This window comes from Nasonia vitripennis, chromosome 4, assembly GCF_009193385.2.
Source record: "Nasonia vitripennis strain AsymCx chromosome 4, Nvit_psr_1.1, whole genome shotgun sequence".
NCBI classification, from domain to species: Eukaryota; Metazoa; Arthropoda; class Insecta; order Hymenoptera; family Pteromalidae; genus Nasonia; species Nasonia vitripennis.
The window spans coordinates 21596729-21614702 of record NC_045760.1 but is presented as its reverse complement, the minus strand read 5'-3'; the positions used below and the strand labels follow the sequence as shown (position 1 = coordinate 21614702).

The 17974-nt window shown below is 40.1% G+C and overlaps 2 protein-coding genes across 2 annotated transcripts in view; one reads left to right on the top strand and one right to left on the bottom strand.

Moving 5' to 3' along the window:
- Positions 1–2476, top strand: part of LOC100678042 (RING-box protein 2) — a 35634-nt gene extending 33158 nt beyond the window's left edge. Inside the window, exon 2 of the mRNA XM_003427934.4 lies at positions 1475–2476. Coding sequence (XP_003427982.1) covers positions 1475–1656 — 182 coding nt within the window. The 3' untranslated portion in view covers positions 1657–2476. The remainder of the gene's footprint in view (positions 1–1474) is intronic.
- Positions 2477–10730: 8254 nt separating this feature from the next.
- On the bottom strand, positions 10731–16008 carry LOC100115383 (serine/threonine-protein kinase PAK mbt). Its single transcript, XM_001600071.6, has 5 exons — positions 15042–16008; positions 13311–14546; positions 12671–13203; positions 12294–12447; positions 10731–12198 (listed from the first exon to the last, which is right to left on the bottom strand). The coding sequence occupies exons 2-5, from the start codon at positions 14499–14501 to the stop codon at positions 12037–12039; spliced, it is 2040 nt and encodes a 679-aa protein (XP_001600121.2). The 5' UTR covers positions 14502–14546; positions 15042–16008; the 3' UTR covers positions 10731–12036.
- Between the last annotated feature and the right edge of the window lie 1966 nt (positions 16009–17974).

Below are 17974 nucleotides of genomic sequence, written 5' to 3'. Positions count from 1 at the left end.
TTTACGTTACTTTGCTCATCTAGCCAAGTTTCGCCAGTGTCTTCTATTTTAATTATGTGCTTACTCTTTTGTACCTTCTTTTAGAAATTATACTAAGTATATCTTATTAAGTAAATTTACAAGGATCATCAAAGTCCAAATGATCTAACTCCCATTTCGCGATTCAGTCTATCTATCGGTGCAAAGAAAACCATTTCAAATGAGCTTGTGATAAAATATCGTAGTTGCAATTCTGCACGGCTAAATTCACGTGCGTCATGTCTCTGCGACATCTCACGTTCAGACCAAGTCGATCTCGCGGAAACAAAAGCCATAGGCCCGTTGCTACGTGACATTTGGTCAAAACCTCGCATCGCGAGCGCGCGACTCTGACGTCCAAATAATTAATCGAAAGCTGTCCTGCTCTAAGCATCCGATTTTTGAATTGTATTTTCTTATAATCTTCTTTATTGACTATGTGCTTCGTAAGAGAAAAATGTGTTGTACACTATTTGTTTTGTACAAGCCAGCGTTTTCTGAATAAATATAAGATGGCTTACATTGTATCGCCACGATAAACAAGTTAAACAGCCTCATTTTCTTTGATTTTTTTTCTCTTCAAGTGCATGCGTATAATAATCAAATGTGTGTAATTTTAAACAGGAAACTTGAAGTTGCATAATTTTCAAGAATGATGCAATGAATATTCCGCCGCACTTGTGTCTCAAAAATGGTTGAAATTATTCAAACAAAACTCGACGTAATAATTTCTTTTTGATGAATACTTAACTATTAACTTTTGATAATTAATTTGCTTAACATTTTCCTTGCGATATCAACTTTTAACAATCTTTGGGTTAATTAGACTTTACATCGTTTTAATGCGCATATAGAAATAATAAATTCGTGAATCGTCAATTATGATATTTATTTTTCCCTATATTTACATTAAACGTATAAGTACTTTAAAAAAATCGTTAATTAATATCTATTGCGGTCCATTTTAAGGTAGTTTACATGTTCAATCAAGTGTCCTTTACAGAGTGGTATTTTTTTTACCCCCCAAGCGACATTATTTTTAGGACGTTTAGTTGAATTGCGAAGCGAGTTTTCGTAGAATATTTAAAAAAAACTAGCTTATGGTGTAAAATAGCAATGCAAATCATGGAGAAAAAGTTTGATAGGACAAACAAGGCTTTTTTTAAAGATACAACAATTCAAAGTTTTCATCCCATTCTATCAGTATATCTATATATGTGCGCAGTGTTTCTCTCCCTTACAAGTTTTGAGAGTATTTTATACACTCTAAACAATTTGTATCACCATTCTAATGTTTGATACTATGAATTGTAAGGTTTTGATATTAGATAACACTGTAGAATATCTTAAAAAAGGAATTTTCTAATAAAAACCCTAATTGAGAACCACTGCAATCGGTGAACTACCTGTTAATCGCACGATAAGTACATATTTAAGTTCAAATACCTTGTTACAGACGCCTGTCTCCGTTGTCAAGCCGAGAGTAAAAAGGATTTTTACGGCAAGCAGGACTGTGTGGTCGTTTGGGGCGAGTGCAATCACTCCTTTCACTACTGCTGCATGTCTCTATGGGTCAAGCAAAACAATCGCTGTCCACTTTGTCAACAGGAATGGTCCATTCAGCGAATGGGCAAATAGCCAATTTATCCACATCATCTTATTTGCTTTTTATTTCTTTTGATGTGTACGTATAAGAAGGTGCGCGGAGTATTGCGATTATGTGTTTTATCGTGGGGTGAGCTTTTGTGATGTGCTCATATTATATACCAATAAGCCCTTTTTGAAGTATTTTATTAATCTGGTTTTTAAGAAGTAATAGTTTGTATAACATTTGGAATCATCATAATTATTATGATTATTTTTAACGATTTAGTACTTCGCATTTCTTTGTTAACTCGAGATTTTCCTTTTAAGTTGCGCTGGTGGCAATTATAAAGCTTGTGATACGCGGATTTTCTAATGCGTTGATAAAGTCGCTTCTTTTTAAATTGAAAACAATAGTGAGACCTTTACAATATTCTTGAAAATAATAATCTGTATTACTGAATTTGTATTAAGTGAAAACATATATTATTATATTATGTATTTTAATTCGAAAATTCGCGAAACATCACGAAAATAAATTAAAAAACAACCTCATGAGAAAGTCGTAATACATTTGTAATTATATAACGTATTATTGTACAATATGATATCTTGACCACATTCTCACAAGTCATGTCCTCTTTCCATTGCCAATGAATCTACAACTTATGTATATGTATAACGCCTTTTTCATCTTCTTAGAAGATGTTTCGTCAGATTTTGTCTTTCGGCGGATGGTGACTCTGCCAAGCGAAATATAACCGCACAAGAAACCAATATTTACGCTTGCTTTGTAGAAATCCATGCTTGTGTCGAATAAAGTGTTGTGTATCTTTCACCTGCGTTTAAAAATACATTTTCGCAAGGAATTAAATTTTTCGACCGGTTCAATAAATTTTGTCCAGATTTGTTTTTCAGGACCGGAAAAAGGTACATCTGCGACTCGAATATAAAGATTGTCCACGTGCACTCGAGCTAACGCACTTTAAGGTGAGAAATGGCTCCTTTAACAACGTCTCCCAACACAGCAGCCGGTAAATTTGCTGATTCAGAAAAGAAAAATGCCGCCGAGTAAACATGTCTCTTCATCGTGCCTTAAAGAATTTCTGGGCGCCGATGAAATTTATAGAGACTCTTCAAGCGATCTCTGACGTCAATAACAAAAACGCGTTTAAGTTTTCAATTTTCGCCTGCAGTTCTCATATAACCATCTGCAATCAAACGCAACGCATCGCAGGCCTTGCATCAACACGCCCATGCGTTCTACGCTTCGAAACTTACACAATCAGCCTCTCCTCGGGCAAAAGCATCATCAGCCGCACCAAAACGCAAAAAGCTCTAAATACTGAAGATGCGAACCCCGTGACCAGTGCTTCGTCTCTCGAACAAACTGTCCAAGGCCTGCTGACGTAAAACGTCAGAGGTTAATAGGCAGCAACACATTCTTTCAATGTGCCCCTCCCCCCCGCGAGTGCGTCGTCGTGTACTCCTTCGTGTGTGTATGTGTGTGTGTATCGAAAGCACCGTTGGCGTTGGAGCGCTCGCAACTCGCAGAGACCGAGGAAAGACGCGCGCGCGTGTGTGTCGGTCGTTTCACTCTCATCGGCACTCGACTCGGGGGCTCGGCTCCTGCTCGACCAATGCCGAGATAGAAAGGCGACGAGCCCACCGACTCAAACATGTGAACGTGCGTCCGCACACAATCTTTTTCTCGTCTCCCCCGCTCTCGCTCTAGCTTTTTTAAGTTTTTACTGCTGCTGCTGCTCTTTGCGTAGCGGACGTTGGAATTCCGAAAGCGAGCGTGACGCTGCCGGTTTGTATCACCCATCTGCAGAGAGGTGTGGACGGTGGACTGCGACGTAGCAACGGCCGATTGGCTCAGGTAGACCAGAGGATAATGTGTTTGTGCGAGGTATTGCGTCAGGATGAACTTTGGAGCGGATCGACGGGACTTTTCGTCCGGCGGAGGTGTGTCATCCGATAATGAATGACTGATATCGAGGCCAGCGATCGCTGATAAATCGGCTAGACGATTGCTATTTACTTTATTATTGGTTGGTATTTTTGGTTTCAACGATTCGCAGCAGAATTCATCAGGCACGTGCGCGACTGATTCATGTGGATCGGAATAGAATGTATCTTTTTGAAAAACACCAACTTTGAAAATCACGAGTAATTTTAACGATATTGTCCGAGTTTTAAAACAAAGTCGGCTTGCGCAACACATCTTGCTATACGAGATGTGACGCCTCAATTAAAGTCGTCCGATGCAAAAAAAGGCGCTCTAAAATTTAATCGGAGTGTAACAATATACGAGCCCCTCAACGAATCGTGCAATGACAAATGCATCACACGACGAGGAGGAATTTCCTCATCGCGTACGTTGCATGACTCCACAACGATGTCCGCGTGATTAAACTTGTTCGCGTCGTCTCTAATGGATCGCTGATCGAAACGTTATACCTTAGACATATAACTACGCGATGCGAAAGAGCAACTCGATCGATCGTGCACGAGGTGTTTCAATTATTATTGACGTCAGCGAGCGGTAGAACTTAGGGGAAAAAAGTATTTTAATGCATGTGCAGTATTGTACGACATCGAGTCGCCGACGTGTTCCGCATCGTGTGTATTTTATAAATACATGCGCTGTACAGTATGTGTACATCCAGAAGGATGGATATACTTGGACGCGCGGTCGCAAATGTGCAGACTGAAGAATTACCCGGAAAGCACATTGTAACGGTGTCAGCAATAACGAGTAAATCCGCAATTGACTACAATGACAATTATAAAACAACGAGCGCGGCTTTAAAAAAAAAGTCGCCGATAATGCATTTCCGCAAAATAGTAAATCCGCATAGCGACGACGCTGATGTTTGAAGAAAGATCCTTGAGAAGAGAAGAGAACCAAAAAGTTCCCGCGCGCATAATCTATTGTCCATGATTTCTCCCACAGGAGCTCTCGCTCGTTACAAACTCTCGGCGGCGCACCTGGAGCAGTAATTTGCTGCATTTATACGATTCAAGGACCCTTCAGTCGGCGGCGATCCGGTTCATTTAGAATGTCCAGAGATGCTCAAGGTTGCAACTCCGGCTCCTGCGCGCGATGTGAGAAAAACGGAGCAGACGTGCCGGTCGTCACGCGTGAGATGGCTGTGTATAGAGCTCCCGCAAATTATTCTGTTGTCTGCTCGTGTTCGCCGATGCTGTATAGAAAGTTATTGACATCCATTTGGAGGTTCGATCCTCCTTTTACGCCAATCGTGCTGGAGGCACGATACATTACGTAATTATGCGAGATTATCTATTCTTCAAAACTCGGTAAGAATTATATCTCGAAAAGCACTAAACCTGTCGGAATTAAGACTTAATTAGATGCCTTCGGACTTCACTCCGCACGACGATGACTCGGTAGATTATAAGCTTGCCTTCTCCTCCTCGTCTGACGCAGCTCGGCAGCTCGACAGCAACGTGTATGTACACACACACACACACATAAGATATATATATATATATATATATATATATATGTATATGTGTGTGTGTGTGTGTCGGAGGCTCGTCGCGGCTCGCAAAAAGAGCGAATCGAAACGGAACGTTTCGCGGGGGCACGTATAACCGACGCACACGACATATCCTTCGAGGCTTGCGCAACGCCTCGCGTTTCGACGCTTTGAATATTGCGTTGTATGTGCAGGCGACGGCGGCGGCGCGACTGACCGGTGCCACACGCGAGGTTTCCGGCGGCAAAAGAAATGGGCTGCGGAATTTAATAAGGGGATTGGTAAGGGATGCGCGTGGAAGTTTTTATTCAAGTATTTGGAAAATTTCCTTGGCGCTGTAGAGAGAACGATGTTCCGCGTCTGCACACGAGATTTAGTAAACGCAGCTGTCTGTCTTTTGATGAAACGTTTGTCGAGAGACGTGCGAGATCGCGAGATTCATTGAAAAATATTGTCGCACCCCATGTGCGTGCGTAGGCCGACGCCACCGCGTCAATTGGTCGCTAATTCTAATTGAAAATTCTACGTTGTAATCGCGCCTGGCGCCTACTAGACGCCCCTTTCTTTCGAGGCTCCTATTGAAGAATTATCCTGTAAGCGAGCACGATGTAGAGAAAGAGAGAGAGAGAGAGAGAGAGAGAGAGAGAGAAGGCTGTACGAAGATTGCCTACTCTTCGATTGATTAGCTAGACGTGAGTATCTTCGAGATTGCTTCATACTGCGCAATTATAATATATAGTTTTAAGAATCGCAATAATAAGCATCAGCTTAATATTTTGTCGGATGATCTTCTCAAAATTTGATGCTGCATTGATCCTCCGATACACAGTTTGCTTCCATCGGAATTTACCGGAAATTCGTCCGGCGAGAAAAACATGTATGCACGTAACTTAGTTGTAGAAATTGATTTGAGAAGATTGCTTTGTTTTCTCAGCCGCGATTTTTGCAGTTTTTCGTGCACGAAATCACGTAAGCGCGCGAACACGCGAAAATAGAGCTGCGAGTTATTACTGTTTGGCCAATATATACGTACACTTTTCTCTCCATTTCAAAATACAACCCGATGATAAAAGGGGTAAACGTTTATTATCAATTACAAAAAATAAATTGTTATATCATCATTTAGACAATTAAGCCGCCGACGATAAAAGCCCAAGAGGCCGTCTGCGTTAAACAGTAATATAAAAGAAAGAGCGAAAAAGGTCGCTTGGGTCGCGCGTCAGTGAGAAAAAAAATAAAGAAATTTCGGTTTTTGCGAAGAGAAACTAAAAGAGCCGTTGGAACGTTCCTGGAAACTTGTTGCAGCATCCGTGGTGGAAAATCATGTGCGGGAAAAATCACGTAGCCAAGAGTCTGGTGCGTTAAAAACGCTTAAATTTGCGGCGAGTTGCCAATGAGTTGCTTCTATATACGTGTTTTTTTGTTGCTTCAATTTATATCAGCTCGAATGTCGAAATTATCGTCAATTAATGTAATTGGCGCTTCTTTATCGGTAAAATAACAAAACAAACGATCGCACAACAAACACATTACCATTCTATAATTGTCTAGCTGAGCAAAAATTTACGCACATCGGGGCTATGGAATTATTAAACATAAGCTGCGGATAGTGTACTATATCGGTTTGCGGTTTCTCGCGTCCATATCGTCGCCTTTCTAGCGTGAGAACGCTGCCTCTCGCGCGCAAACGTGACTTCAGCGTTTCGTTCGCTCGCGCAGAACTCGACACGAGGCGCGTGTCCCATGCGCTTGTATGCGGAGATCCGCCGGTGAATCTCGAAAAGGCTCCTCTTGCGAATATCATTTTTGCGGAGAACCTCTTACGGCGCTTTCATGAAACAGCTAACTGTGCGAAATCGGCCGCGAGAGCTCGAGGAAGTCAGAATCGCGAAAATCGGCCGACGGCTTGGATACGTATGACTATAATCATAACGATCCCATTCAAGGACGCATTATATATTCCGTCGCGGGCTGCGGCACGTGCGTCCCGGTGAATGACCCATACCGGATCCTACATCGTCCCTTTAATCGAGCCATATGCTGCAGGTACAGATAGGTTTCGTCAGTCTATGCGCCCACGAAATCCCCTCTAGTTTTGCATCATCCTACTCAAGACGTCTGTCTCGGTCTCTCTTGGTCCAGCTGCTGCACGCATCGACACGAAAACGAACGGTATGCGAAGGTCGCCGCATGATCCGAGCTAAGTATATACTTAGAGCCGCGGTCGCGCGAGAGGCTCGTCGCCGACTCGACCAATCGGCTCTCGCCTAGCGCTTACGCCTTTTCTGCATGGTAACAGCCGGTGACGCGCCTCCGGCAGCTATATATTACAATGGATACTTCTACACGCGCGCTCTTTCCTCCCCGATAATTAACTCTGATGATGTTTTGTTCTTCCTTCTTACTTTCTGTCTACGTGCGCGCGCAATATATACAGCAAGCAGCTGCGAACTATACCGATAAGTATATAGCCGTCGGTTGCGTCGTGCTATTTTCGATCTCTGGTATCTGGTTTAATTGCGGATCACGTATGTATGTACAGGCGCCGGACTGTTATTAGCTTATTTTTTTCATAGCCTTAAGCCTTTACTTTACCGAGATACCGCGCGCGCTCCGCTTTTTCCTCCTTCGATTCCGACTCTATACGAGCCGTCCGTCAGAAGTCCATTAACCGGCGCAAAAAATACTTTTTGTGAATTATAAGAGAGAGGAATCGGTTCATACAAACTTGCAACTCACAACTTATCTAATCGTCCTCACGTGCGCGGCGTTTGATTTTCAACGCGCGTGCGCAAGAGAGAGAGAGAGAGGGTTAGACATAGCACAGAGATTTCTTTGTTCGATGCTTCATTTTTGCACACTCGAATTTCTGTATGTATAAAATATAATAATAGCTCTGGGCTTTTCGGCATAAACTGAAGCCAGCATATAAAGATGATGAAATAACCGGCGAAGATTACCAATACACACGCTTTCAGTCGGCTTATAGTGGAGATTGTGCGCGCAGGTTCCTCGAATCCTTTAGAGAAATAACGATTTTTGAGGCGGTGCTCTTTTCACTGTTAATGGGTTATTGATTAAGTGTTCAAGCATACCTACAAACGATTGCCACTGCGCAATTCATATAGGTGCATTAATTTAGATTGTCAATTATATATTGTCATTAAAATCTTTGCAAAACTATAATACAACGAAAATAGTATTTGAGAAATATAATTCAAAAATTAGCTATTATATCTTTAAAAAATGTCAAATAAACGGCTTTCTACTTTTGTCCCTTGTATTGATTATCGATATAGGGCGTGATTTATTTCTGGTTTAACGGGGCTTAAGGTAGTTCACCGGAATATTTATTTTCTTAGGATATCGCTCAAACTTTGTTTACATGTTCAATTAAGTGTCCTCCACAACGTGGTATTTTTTTTACCCCCCAAGCGACATTATTTTTAGAGATATTGAACCTTGAAATTTTGTATTTTAACATGGGAAGCCTATACCGAGTCCGAATTTTGAGGACGTTCTGTTGAATTGCGAAGCGAGTTTTCTTAGAATATTTTTAAAAAACTAGCTTATGGTGTAAAATAGCAATACAAATCACGGAGAAAAAGTTGGATAGGGCAAACGAGGCTTTTTTTAAGATACAACAATTCAAAGTTTTCATCCCATGCTATCAGTATATCTATATAGGTGCGCAGTGTTCCTCTCTCTTACACGTTTTGAGAGTATTTTGTACTCTAAACAATTTATATCACCATTCTAATGTTTGATACTATGAATTGTAAGGTTTTGACATTAAATAACACTGCATAATATCTTAAAAAAAGGAAAAGGTAGTTCACCGGCTGTAGTGGTGCTCAATCAGGGTTTTTATTAGAAAATTCCTTTTTTAAGATATTATGCAGTGTTATCTAATGTCAAAACCTTACAATTCATAGTATCAAACATTAGAATGGTGATACAAATTGTTTAGAGTGTATAAAATACTCTCAAAACTTGTAAGGGAGAGAAACACTGCGCACATATATAGATATACTGATAGAATGGGATGAAAACTTTGAATTGTTGTATCTTAAAAAAAGCCTCGTTTGCCCTATCCAACTTTTTCTCCGTGATTTGTATTGCTATTTTACACCATAAGCTAGTTTTTTAAAAATATTCTAAGAAAACTCGCTTCGCAATTCAACAGAACGTCCTCAAAATTCGGACTCGGTATAGGCTTCCCATGTTAAAATACAAAATTTCAAGGTTCAATATCTCTAAAAATAATGTCGCTTGGGGGGTAAAAAAAATACCACGTTGTGGAGGACACTTAATTGAACTTAAGATTAAATTTAAGATGTAAACAAAGTTTGAGCGATATCCTAAGAAAATAAATATTCCGGTGAACTACCTTAATGAACTCCACGCAAACCTTGTCAATACTCTCCGACATGGGCGGTCGTTTTTACCGTTGATGGTAAGCGTAAGTCGTTTTCCTTGGTTACCCTTCATTTAACATGCCACTTACCGATCTAACAAATAATGCAGAAATACATAAAAATGCATGAGTTTCATTAAAAATAAATGACAAGGGATACGTCTTCGGTTTGAAAATTTCATTGCGAGAACTAAGATTGCACTTCGTTTGTTTTAATTATTCATAGCCCGGTGTAAAAATGGATGAATATTAGCGTTTGAGCATAGTACTGCTTACGCAATCTCATAAACCAAGCAAATAGAAAAAAGCGAGAAAAGTTAATGTAAGCGATTGATTATGTAACCATCAAAGTGCCTGTCATTTTTCTTTTCACTTCACGGTTCGCAGAGTTTTGTCGAAGAACTCGCGTCATCATCTTCGCGCGTCGTTCGCAGTAGTTGTACATTTTCAAAGGAGAATTATTGACCTTCGGTCGCAATATTCGCGCTTCGAACAACGACATATGTTTGGTACGGTGAAGTCCAGACACCTCGGAATTCGCGGGGCGCCTGTATCCTCGCGTGGCGCCAGCGCCTCAAAACTTGAACTACGATGGAAAGTTTTCGATCTGATCGACTGAGAAGAGAAATTTCTTCCGAAGCTTGATCAAATTGTTTTGCTCGTTCAGTAAATAAATGGCAATTTGATCGAGGCGCACTTATTTGTACAGACACTTTTACTGCTATGCGTTTCTCGAAAATCATTTTCTAGATCAGTGATTTTCTGCCTGGCCTCAAATAATTTATTGATGTACATGTTCGCGTGGAAACAGCTCTTTAGATATGTTATCCTTGTACAATAATTTAACTGTTTACGATTGATTAACGGTACCTACTTGCAAAAGCCAACACCGATTTTCAACACATTGCTTAACATTTAATTTATGCATACAATTTTTTTTATTATATACTTATATAATTTAACAGTTCATTTCAAATCAAGCGAAAAGAGCCATTTAAATTATTTAAAAAGCTGTTTACATTAAAGAAAAAGTAATCACTTTATACAATAAAACTATGGTTTTGTTACTTTTTCTTGAAAAGTTTATTTAAATTAATTTTGTCTTTTATGATATGTGTGTGTGTGTGTGTGTGTGTGTGTGCGAATCGTTCATTCGCATATATCTCTTATAAAGGTGGCTTTTTCTAAGTATAAAAAAAACAAGATTTTGAATGTATCAGAAAAATTGAATATATTTTTACTTTCATTCTTTAGTCTTCGCGTACAAAGACGTCACAATTGTACTTTAATAGCTAATTTTCAATAGCAAAAAAGTGATAAAAATTGATACTTTAGCATAACTTAATTACTTAAAAACATTTCATGAAACAAGTGATGCGATTTGCTTTGTTAGAAATACAATAGATCTCGTGATTCTTTGCGTATAAAAAATAATATTGCTAGAATCTTAAGTGCGAATGATCATGACAAGATCAAGCGCCACGCATAATAAACGTTTCCTTAACGTGGAATTTTAATCGTTTAAGATTATTTAACAATCCATTTACATAAATGTTTATAAAGTCTACATCAGTAAATTTTCTCAACAATGCGAGTGTATATAAAAAATCATCTTATACAAAATCTTTTTCCTTTTTAATCTGCCGATGAAAAATATCACATGTCCATTTTCTTTTTATGTGGAATGTAAAAGCTTAAAGTCTTTAGTCGCTCGTTTTCAGATACTCTATATATTCCAACAATAAAAATCAATTTTACTATTAATCCGATGTTTAAGTATTAAGCATGGATTCAACTTGATTTAAGTGTCAGGTATATATATATATAAAAGCTGCCTATTGCGATTGACTATAAATGAAAAGTATAAACATCATAATATAAGTGTTGATAAATGTGAATTGATGAGTAAATCTGAAAATTGGCTTTGGTGAATGATGATTCTTGTAAATATCGTACATAGGTTTAAGTTAATAATTAAGTTGATGTAATGAAATCGTCAATAACTAACTGTATTATTAGCATCATTTAACTGAAGCGCATAAGTTTGACGATGAATATACGACATGTAAAAAGAAAAATTAAAAAGCAAAGTTGTGTTATTTCCGGTATTGATAAAGAAGAGTTTTAGAACATCCGTACGACGTTTCTATATTATATATATATATATATATATATATACACACACACATATATATGCACCTTATCAAGGAATTCTACTCCGTCAAGGCACTTGGAAATAGGTTTGTGTAGATGCTACAACATTTAACATAACCTATAGCAAACTTGATGAACTTTATAATACTAGATGCGTGCTTACAGCGAGTGAGTGTCAAACTTTAACGAAAATTTTACACGGTCCTTTGACAAAAAGACTACGCTGCGAGTGTCAAGCCGAATACATACATCCTAAAAGTTTACTCTTGTGTTTCGCTCGAAAGCAATCAATTCCAATACTGCACTGTTATAATCTTTCTCTTTTACCATCTTCATTTTTTTTTTCTTATAAATATATTAACAGTTTGTATGTCTGGAACCTCGCATCAGCGGTATCAAGATACTTGGGCTCTGAGCCTGCATAAGGAATGAATCTTCAAGCAATTGAGCAGCTGTAGCTCTATGAGCTGGATCTCGCACCAACATTTTTTCGAGGAATTTCTGCAGTCTTGGGCTCACCTAAAGTATCATAAGCATATATATTATAATTCATTCAGTTTAAAAATCCAAAGTATCTAAATTGAATAAGAAAATCATCGTCGTCATCTTGTTACCTTGTGTGAGTTTTTCAATTTTGGTGGAGGCATATCTCTGATGCGCCTCATAGCTTGTAAGGGTGGTTCATTAAAAAACGGTGGCTCTCCGTCCACCATTTCAATAATCATAATTCCCAAAGACCAAATATCAACTTCCGGCCCATATGGTAACCTGTTTTATAAATAAATAATGCATCATTAATTGAGAAATGATAATTATTATAGTTCTGGATTTTTTTAATAAAAAATTTGATTAATTTGCTTTTAGATTAGAAGTCCTTTAAAAGATTTTGTTCAAATTGTATGAAATGGATCTATAATTCTACGTGAATCGTATTCAACAAAGATTTGATTACCATAAAAAGTCTATTATATAACAAATTTTAATCAATTACCTAGAAATCACTTCGGGACTCATCCAATAAGGAGTACCGACAAGTGATTTTCGTTTGGGCAGCTCCTGTGAGACCTGTGCACAGAATCCGAAGTCTGAAAGTTTCACCCTTCCATCAGCTGTAAGCAATATCGAATCCGACTTGATATCTCGATGTATAACGCCCTGCGAGTGTAGATACTGCAGGGGCTTAAGGCACTGCAGACAAACTGTCGCGATCTGGCTCTCGTCCATTCGAGAGTGTGTAACAATGTCCGTTAAAGCGCCACCCTCTAAATACTCCATGACGACCCAGAGTTCGTCGTTCACTAAAAAGCTGTCGTACATCTCAACAATGTTTGGATGATGGTAATCCCTCATGATGACCACTTCGTTGAATAGCAACTCTCGACGTTGCTGCTTGCGCAGATCCATCTTTTTTACTGCAACTTGTCGATTCGTAGTTTTGTCGGTAGCGATGCATACTGTACCTGTACTACCTTCTCCGATTTTCAGGAAGTTTTCCAAGTTTTCACGTGGATCTCCATTGCTCACCTAAAAAATTTATAATATAATAATCATTAATAACAAATCAAATAATTGATTGAAGATATCACTAATGACAAATTTCTTTCAAACATGAATAAATAATGATTACGTACCACCATTTGTAATGCAGCTCTGAACTGTTCATGAGTCAGCCTCTGTTCTGCGTTTTGTTTTCCAGTGTTGTTTGCAGCTGTGCCAGATCCTACAGCTAAATTACCTGATGATATGGCACTCTTCATATTCTGATTCTGATCCGGGGTAGAGCTGTTTCCTGGCATTGGAGATAGGGCACCTGCCTTTGAAAGATTGTGCATTGACTGTGAGCTCTCGATAGGTTTCTGGAAATGCGTATGGAAGTTTGGATTTTCTGCTGCTCCATAGTTTTGTGTATGTTTGGTAACATTGTATGAACTAAGCTGGCTCAAGGGACGCTGAGATGCAATTGAACCAACAGGTGAGACTTTTGGCTGTGCATTGTGTATCATCATATTCTGAGCTGCAGCTGCTGCTCTTGCAGGATCCGCTTTAGCTGATTGCATGTTGCCATTGTACTGAGCTGTTCCCGGTTGGATGGGCATGGATGGATTCATTCTTTGAAAGTCGTACTCCTGCATTTGAGGAATGTTTGGGTTGGATGGTGGGCTCTGCATACTCGGAATCGGACTCAAATTGTGGAAATTCATTGAGAGATTCTGGGCATTTGTACTCATATGTGGCAAGTTCGGTGATGACTGCATATTGGGATTGAGGTTCTGAAGATTTGGAATCATATTGTGTCCTGAATTTGTTGCTGGGCCAACACTCGGCGAGTTCTGCCTCATTTTATCAGGATATCCATGAGCCTTGTTATTGTAGTTGGGATACATCTGGGTTGGAGTTGGATTCAATGTCATCTCTTGACCCTCTGGAACGGATGGCGGCAGGTTTGTATTGTTCCTGTAATCTCTCCTTAGCCTGGGTGGACTGGAAGATCTCAGAGAATTGGACCTTGCAACGCTGCTCATTTTTGGCAAATTGCTCTCCACGGCCTTCTCCCCTACCATGGATTTGCCCAGTCTGGGATCATTGTGACCCCGCACTATAGTCTTCAGATCTAAAATCTCAGTCGGTGTGATTTCGCTAGGATCCACCAATGGCAGAGGCCTGTTGGTAGACTTGAGTATTTGGTTGTTTCCGACAATAGAGGCCCATTGCAACGGCAGTCCAACAAATTTGCCCTCTCGCTTGTCGAAGCCAGTGTGCACCCTGTGCTCAAAGTTAGTCGGCGTAGAAATCTGCGGTTTCTTCTTCTTTTTGGCAAACATTGTGAAGGCTTCCTATCACAGCTCGTCAATGAGTCGAAGTTTGCTCTGAAAATCAAGGCTTACTTAGAAAGATTTCTCTGACTTTTACAAAACAACAAACTAAAATCTAAGAGTGTAATAAGCCAGAAAGGTGCAGCAGCAGAAATTACCCGTCATTACCATACTCGAGAGACGGGCAGTAGGAAAGGCAGAGAAATTTAGAGTAAGTAAACAGTACATTGAGGACAAAAGAGGCTCAAAGAGAACCAAAAAGTCAGCACGATACGGCACGCAGACCCGACGCGAGAGCGAAAGTAGAACGTCAGCGCGGTTAAACAGCAATATAATTTGCGCGAATGCCAAAGTAGCAGCGACGCATTCCAGCGCAGCGCAGCAGAAAACGCATTACAATTTACAAGAGGGGCAGCGGGGAGAGAGCGCGGCGAGCGTACAGTAAGCACCAGTGCAGAGTACTTGAAGTACTTATACATACGCATAGAAAAGCAGAAAACGGAGCAATGCAAATGCTGGATACTTATGTAGGTAGGCATACGCACGTACCTATGTAGGCGCGATGAAAACTAAGTACGGCGGCAGAGCAGCAGAAGCAGCGCAGCAACGACGGTACTGGCTCGTCGTCGTGGACTTTCCTCGTCTGGCGCTGGTCATAAACCGGCGGCGGGCGTTGCTGCCGAGGTAGCAGCCTCTCCGTGACGGCGGCGGCGGCGGCGACTTTCCAATCGCCAGCAGCGCCTGGCCATTTTCTCCTGGCGAACAGCAGCACTAGCTCGTCCGGTGCTTCCCGTGTCGCCGCACTACTTAAACAAGGAAAACGAACAGCGAGCTGCGAGCTACTTATGGCTCGTCGAAGCTGCTGCAGTGCAGGAAAAGTTGCGCGCGGAGAGACACTGGTATAAGTATATAATATGTACAAAGTAGGCACTAGGTGGGCTTCCCTCGCCGACTCGCGGCACGCTCTCTTTTCTCGGACGGAGCACACAGGCACTGGATATACTTAACCGACGCGGTGTAGTGCTGGACTGCTGGCGTGCACAGTATATTAGCTAATCTCTGGTAGTAGCGAGAAGAAAGAGTTTAAATCACACGCGAATGACGAGTGTAGAGACGCCGCCGCTCGACGCTGTCAGACTACAGCGTTGATACATCGTTCGCCGCGATGCTGATGACAGCGGTGAGTGCCCGAGCAGCCCGAGTGGTGAGGGGTGGGCTGATGTGCAACGTATGTGCAGCAGGACACAACGACACATCCGGTGGCTGCGGCGGCGCGAGGAGAATAGGAGATCCGAGATGCGGTTTGTCCGTCGGTGAATGGCGACGGTAGCACTGCACGGGACTCACGGGACACACGCGGCGGAGTACTTGTGAATAGTTGTGATCGAGAGTATGATGGAAAGAAGAGCGAGAGCGAGAGGACGAATAACAGGTCGCTTGGCACAGGCGGTGAACGAGGGTCGCGACGCGACTCGAGGGCCGAGGCACACAGTGCGCCGCAACTGCTACTGCCGTGAGTCTGGGTAAGCGCCACCTGCGGACGCTTTTCGGAGCTAGTCGCGGCATTTGAGAGAGCTGGAGTCGCTGATGGATAGCCAGTCGCCAGAGAGCAGCGAACACAGCACTGCAGTCCGACAGTCGCGCAGCGAGCCAGTCCCCGATTTATAATGGGAGTATACATGTATGCAACGATAGGTATTACAAGCGTTTATTAGGAAAGCATAGACGAGAGCGCGTGTAGTCGTACCATTATACCTACAATGTACTAGGAATGAAGGCGCGCTTCGCGCGCTCCTTATTCTATCTATGTCTAATAACCCTGGTAGAAAAAACAACATAAGTTTTGGGTACACTAATTTCTGCTAATATTTTTACCATATTACCTACCATATGTTACCATATTCTGTAATACTTTTAATATAAATATATTAACAACGCCCAAAGTCGTTGTCGTTAAGGTCTGAGAAGTGAATTTGAAGAAAAGTTCAGTAGAAGAGTCAGTGAGTATAAGCCTATTATTACAACCCTATTCATTTGCATTGTAAAAAAGCTAGGCAATTGAAATTTTACACAGATACTTGATATGCTACCTATAAAAACATGTAATCCAGATGATTTTAATTTAACTGTTTTCATTCATATTTTCACATTGAGGCACATGTGAATTTTTTAATTTGGCGGGTCACATTTTGCTTATAGGCAATTATGCAGTAAATACTATCTCTAGCACATTGTATTTTTGGTTTTCAGTGTATTTTTACATGAAGAAAGTCTTGTCAAGACATTAATAAGAATTTTAACTCTTAACAGTCGTGAGAGATTTTGAGATCGATGCCTATTTCTCTATTTTTGCATTTGCTCTCATTCGAAAACTAACGGGTCTAGAGAGCACATATTTTACATATACATTTATTTTGTGTCAATGAAACAATATACAAAGTTCAATTAACCTTAACTGAAATACTTTTTATTTCGATTCCGACACTGATGTGAATAACTTATACGACTAAATAATTATCATGGGTGTTGAAGTCGAAATCAAAAGTATTTCAGTTAAGGTCAATTCAACTTTAAATATTTTCACAACCAAAACAGAAATATATATGCAAAAAATGAGCTCTCTAGAAATTAGTTTTTAAATGAGAGCAAATGCAATGCAATGGAAAAATCTCAAAATCTCTCACAACTATTAAAAGTAAATATTCTCATTAATGCCTTAACAAAAAAGCCAAAATATTTATCATTTTCTCCAGGTAAAAATACACTGGAAACCGGAAATACAATGTGCTAGAGATAGTAGTTACTGCGTGACTGTCTATAAGCAAAATGTGAGCCGCTAAATTAAAAAATTCACATTGCCGTTGGTGTGAAAATATGAATGAAAACAGTTCAATTATCTAGATTACATATTTTAAAATTTAAAGGGCATTGTAGTGATAAACTCAAATTCACTGACTCGGATACTGAACTTTTCTTTAAATTCACTTCTTAAACCTCACCGTGGGCGACTTTGGGCACGGAGACACAATATATCTTTATACTTTTTATTCTTTTAATTGCACTTCTCACTTATATTTAAAAAAAAACGAAATAACATACACACACACACATTATTACCTACTTCAAATAGGGATAGGGTGACACTTTTCAATGCACATGTTTCAATACTACACTTTTGGTAATGATTAATTTATCAAGATTTCTTGTTGGTAATATTGCATATATTTTTTTCTGAATCCGCTATTCAGATTTCATACTATTTAACCTCATTTCATTTTATTTTAAACACCTGAAAAATTTCTACCAGGGTTATGACTGTTATGAGGGTTATGAATTTAAAGCGTGCGGGTTCTCATCTGTTACCTAGGCAACCGACCATAGCAACCAATCAGAATCACGTATTAAAGGCTTCACAACCAAGTCCATCATTTTTTTAAGAGAGGATTATTGAAGCAAATTACTTGTATAGCGATGCGTTGGCG